At 38.0% G+C, this 5854-nt stretch overlaps 1 protein-coding gene across 1 annotated transcript; it reads right to left on the reverse strand.

Moving 5' to 3' along the window:
• Nucleotides 1-4656: 4656 nt before the first annotated feature.
• Nucleotides 4657-5586, reverse strand: LOC126067519 (olfactory receptor 2G3-like). Its single transcript, XM_049869521.1, has one exon. It carries the CDS (start codon nucleotides 5584-5586, stop codon nucleotides 4657-4659), a length of 930 nt encoding a protein of 309 aa, XP_049725478.1.
• Between the last annotated feature and the right edge of the window lie 268 nt (nucleotides 5587-5854).

Here is a 5854-nt window from a genome sequence, read left to right on the forward strand (position 1 = left end):
GAAGTACTCACTCATCTATGCCAAGAAATTTGGAAGAAATCTACCTGGCCAACTGACTGGAAGAGATCCATGTTTATGCCTATTCCCAAGAAAGGTGATCCAACCTAATGCAGAAATTATTGAACAATATCATTAATATCACACTCAAGCAAAATTTTGCTGAAGAGCATTCAAAAGCAGCTGCAGCAATATACCGACACGGAACTGCCAGAAATTCAAGCTGGATTCAGAAGAGGGTATGGATCCAGGGCTATCATTGCTGATGTCAGATGTATTCTGGCTGAAAGCAGAGAATACCAGGAAGATGTTAACCTGTGTTTTATTGACTATGCAAAGGCATTCAGCTGTGTGGATCATAACAAATTATGGATAACATTGTGAAGAACTGGAATTCCAGGACAATTAATTGTGCTCCTGAGTAACCTGTACATAGATCAAGAGGTAGTTGTTCCAATAGAACAAGGGGATACTGTATGGTTTAAAATCAGGAAAGAAGAGCCTCAGGGTTGTATCCTTCCATCATACTTACTCAATCTGTATGCTGAGAAAATAATCAGAGAAGCTGGACTATGTGAAGAAGAATGGGGCAGCAGGATTGGAGGAAAGCTCATTAACAATCTGCAATATGCAGATGACACAATCTTGCTTGCTTAAAGTGAAGAGGACTTGAAGCACTTACTGATGAAGATTGAAGGCCACAGCCTTCAGTATAGATTACACCTCAACATAAAGAAAACAAAAATCTTCACAGCTGGACCAATAAGCAACATCATGATAAATGGAGAAAAGATTGAAGTTGTCAAAATTTAATTTTACTTGAATTCACAATCAACACACATTGAAGCAGCAGTCAAGAAATCAAAAGACACATTACACTGGGCAAATCTGTTGCAAAAGACCTCTTTAAAGTGTTGAAGAGCAAAAATGTCACCTTGGAGACTAAGGTGCACCTGACCCAAGCCATGGTGTTTTCAATCACCTCATATGCATGTGAAAGCTGGACAATGAATAAGGAAGACAAAGGAATAATTGATGCCTTTGAATTGTGGTGCTGGAGAAGAATTTTGAATACACCATGGACTGCGAGAAGAATGAACAAATTTGTCTTGGAAGAAGTACAACCAGAATGTTCCTTAGAAACAAGGATGGTGAGACTATGTCTCACATGCTTTGGACATATTTTCAGGAGGAATCAGGTCCCTGGAGAAGCACATCATGCTTGGTAAATTAGAGGGTCAGGGATAAAAAGGAAGACCCTCAATGAGATGGATTGACACAATAGCTGCAACAATGGGCTCAAGCATAATAAGTATTGTGAGGATGGTGCACATCTGAGAAGTGTTTCATTCTGTTGTACATAGGGTCGATATGAGCCTGTACTGACTTGACAGCACCTGACAACAACAACAACTGTGCTCATGTTCTTCTCAGTTAACATCTACCACATCAAAAACCAAAAGTCTTAATACGAGAAATGGTCAAACATCCAAAAGTTTGACGAACTAAAAACTAAAATAAATGAATCATTACCAGTGGGATCATAGACAATCTAATGTACATATATACAGTTAAATAAACACCAAAGAAAAAAGAAATGTAAGAAGAGTATAGAGAAAACAGGGATGGAGCTGGAGTTGTCCATACTATACAGATGTGTGGCAGAGCCCCTGAAGTAAATTTTGAACAAAGTCTTTGAAAGTCTTCTCCCAACCATACAAATCCTTTTCCAAATGAAGTGTTTGGGTTTTCCTTTGTTAAGCCATATTTTAGACTGATATGAGCTGTTTACATTATTGATGGCTTTAATGAACAGTAAGAACTGGTACATCTGGCTGTTCATTGACCCAATATAACTATTACCTGGCACTGTTGAATTCACCAGCAAAGTGATACTTTATGCTCATATTGACTGTACCTAACATACAGGGGACAGCAGAGGTCCAAATGTAAGATGGTGAACTAAATAACTCTCCAGAGTCAGGAAATATCAGAGAGAGGTGATATTTGATGCTAACAAGATTTATATTACCACAGGACTTCCGGAATTGAGTTAAATTCAAAACCATATTGTCTCTAAAGGAAATGTCATTATAAATTATTCACTTCTGCTTTCTTTCACTGATCCCCTTTCCCACAACCAGAAAGCAATATCCTCAAGTCCAACTAAAATCAAATTTATCCATAAGGTCACTAATTTTATTGGATTTATGTCTTTACATATCAGAGACTGAAAATACACAGGTTAAGCTCAAAAACTGATCCTTGCAGGCTCAGTCAGACTGAATTGCAAAATTGATATTAGCTGTTATTTACTAAGCGCCTAATAGACATATTTTATACCTGAAGAGCAGTGAAAAGAGCATGACATTTACACTGAAAAGTGCAGCCAAAAAAACCCAAACCAAACCCACTTCCATTGAGTCGATTCTGACTCATCGTGACCCTATAGGACAGAGTGGATTCCAAGGAGAGGATGGTGGATTTGAACTGCCAACCTTTTGGTTAGCAGTCGAGCTCTTAACCGCTGTGCCACCAAGGCTCCGAAACTTCTGACGAATTCTAGTTACAATGTTTCAATATGTTCTCTCCCATTATTCTTATATATTTTAAATTTATCCTAAGTCCTTCTGGGTATTTTCTTCCTTAATGATGGTTGAAAGACATAAAGGAAGTTCCTTGTCTTTTATGTTTAGTATGCAATCCTTGTATAGGATCTTTGTTGCCACCCTGAGCTTAGGAGTGGCATCAGGCAAGCACATACCTTATGGGAATTTAAATATATAAACTCATAAAAATTCACTAACCCAACCACCCAGTGCTGTCGAAAAATTCACTATGCATAGTAAAATTGAATTTTGCATATATATTTTATTACATAATATTTTATTACATACTATCTATAAATACATATACTATGAATTTATATTTCAAGTAATTTTTAATTGTTTATATTTTAAAAAATAAGACTTTTATTTGTGGGTGATTTAAGGAATTTGAAAAATTATTTTAAATAAATGAAATATTTACCTACAATTGTCTTTAAGCCCTAATGCTTCTGTGAGAAATGACTTCAATCTGTGAGTTGGACTCCCAGCTTCAAATTCTGTTTAGTTCTGGGAAATAAACTTAATTTTCCTCAACCATCATTTTACACAGGATTCAGACTGTAGGAAGGTTGAGTCCACATGGTGCTAAAAACTGAATTGTAATTGATCTAATAAATTCAGTAAACAAATGGGCTAAATACTGTCTATGAGATTGAATTTATTGATCCATTGACTCCGTGTCTGTTGTTAGTTGCCGTGGAGTCAGTTCTGACTCATGGAGACCCCATGTGTGCAGAGCAGAACAGCTCCATAGGGTTTTCAAGGCTGCAACCCTTTGGAAGCAGACCTCCAAGCCTGTCTTCTGAGGCACTCGTTTGTAGGTTCTAAATGCCACCCTTTCGGCTAATAGTCCAGTGCTTAACTGTTTGCGTCGCTTAGGGAGTCCTCAGTGACCATAGAGCTCAAAACACATTTAGCTCTTCTTCCCTTGGTGATGACAACGCATCTTTTTAAAAAGTTCCCCCAGCTGTTTCCCTCATGGCCTTGCCCCAATTCTGCCTCCTTTGCTCTGTGCCCACCTCACAACCTCTGGGGTGACTTCCCTGTTACTCTAAGCTCTCACACCAGTTTCTCCCTGGCTCAGCGTTTTTACTGATGCTTCAGTAACACCACTTGGCAGAACTTTCCCAAGCAGCCAATTTTCATTTCTTCTGTGTATAGCTCCTTTAAAGCAGGGGTTGTATTAGGTTTGCCCTTGTATTTCCAGTCTGTTTGCATATATAAATTATTATGTGTTCAATAAAATTACTGTCTTATTTATATCTGTGTCACCAGCCCTTAACACACGTTACTCATCCTTGGTGAAATGAAGGAATGAATGAACATAAGAATTTAATATTGTTCTTTATATTAGACACAAAATTGTATCCCTTTTCCTGATTCAGTGAATGCTCTTTACCCCAACTGCCACACATATGTGCAAGTCCTAAACACCCATTTATATATGAAGTAAAGTATTTTGTACTGCAGGGAATTTTCCCTGATCTAAGAGAGAAAACCCCATGGGGCAGTTCTACTCTGTCACATATGGCTATGAGTCAAAATAGACTCAATGGCACCTAACAACAACAATCCAAGACACGATATTACATTATCTCTGATTATTTTACCCAGTTTTCTTTTGTGAACGGTATCAATTCAAATCTTGGTTTATGTAGATTTATGCCCATGTTATCTATCTTCATATGTAAGCTACTTTAGAGAGTTTTCCGTATCTTCCATGTCTTCTTTCCCTCAGAATATCCAGAATGCCCTAGAACACTATGTCTTCAACAATCACACAAGGAAATGAACAAATATTGCAAAATATCCAGATTACAGATTTTGATGGAAACAGAAATGTGAATGAATGTCTGTATTATACAATTTATTATAAGACTACAATCATCAGTATCAATGATAATAATTCTATATTTAGCTTATAGGTAGTGCTGGCTTTATTTGTTTTCCAATCAGTTTGGGCTGAAACCTGAAAAGAAAACTATCCTTCCTACCATCAATCCACCACCCAAATTATTTCTATGACCCAAATTCTAGGAATCATAATTTCCTAAACTAAATCCTTCCAGATCACTTTTCTCATTGCCCTCTTTACATCTTTGTTCCTCAGGGAATAGATTAGTGGATTCATAGTGGGGGCAACAATGGTATAAACAAGAGCCAGGATCTTTCCCTGATTCTGAGAGTAGTTATTCTTAGGCTGAAGGTATGTGAACATGATGGTTCCATAGAACAGCAAGACCACCATTAAATGGGAGGCACATGTCCCAAAGGCCTTCTGTCGTCCTTCAGCAGAATGCATCCTCACCACGGTCCCAGCAATGCAGGCATAGGAGGTAAGGATGATGCAGACTGGAATGGCAAGGATGATCAGGCGTACAATTAACATTTTTGATTCAGCTGGACTAGTGTCTACACAAGACAGCTTGACAATGACCAGGACCTCACAAAGGAAATGGTCCAAGTGGTGGTGGCCACACAGAGGCAAAATGATGACCAGTGATGACTGAAGGAGAGAGTTAGCAAACCCAGATAGCCAGGAAGTGGCTGCCAGAAGGTGGCAAATCCGTTGGTGCATGATTTTAGCATAGCGCAAGGGCCAGATGACAGCAACAAAGTGGTCAACAGCCATGACAGCAAGAAGCACACATTCTGTGGAGCCAAGAGCCAAGGCCACTGAATATTGAACTATGCAACCTACATAGCTGATCGTCTTATGACCACTCCAGATGTTCACCAGCATCTGAGGAACAATGCAGGTGGTGAAACAGATGTCGAGAAATGATAGGTTTCGGAGGAAGAAATACATGGGGGTGTGAAGTCGGCAGTCCAGGATGGAGACCAAGATGATAGCCGTGTTGCCTGCCAGTGTCATGGTGTAGAAGCCAGAGACAAATAGAGAAAGGATGAACTCAGCCTTCGGATATTCTGAGAAGCCTACTAAAATGAAGTCTTCCCATGAGCTATCATTTATTTCCATCGTCTGTTTATTTCATGTCACTTGAAATAGAATCAGTTGTTATCTATACATTACCAAAATAAAAAACAAGAAGTTAGTCAATTTTTAAATAAAGTCACTATCATTTCATAGATTTTTCAAACAAATCTAAACAAAAGGAACTCAAATTTTCTGGTTTATAAAATGATTTAAATATAAATCCTGTGTCACTAAGAATGCAAAAATGGAATGGAAGTAAATTAAAAATATTTTTATAAGTAGTGTATATATAAAAAAGTATATACATACA

The sequence above is a fragment of the Elephas maximus genome, chromosome 2, assembly GCF_024166365.1.
Source record: "Elephas maximus indicus isolate mEleMax1 chromosome 2, mEleMax1 primary haplotype, whole genome shotgun sequence".
Taxonomy (NCBI): domain Eukaryota; kingdom Metazoa; phylum Chordata; class Mammalia; order Proboscidea; family Elephantidae; genus Elephas; species Elephas maximus.

Coding starts and splice junctions, on each gene's coding strand:
- LOC126067519 (XM_049869521.1), bottom strand. CDS start 5,586: ATGGAAATAAATGATAGCTCATGGGAAGACTTCATTTTAGTAGGCTTC.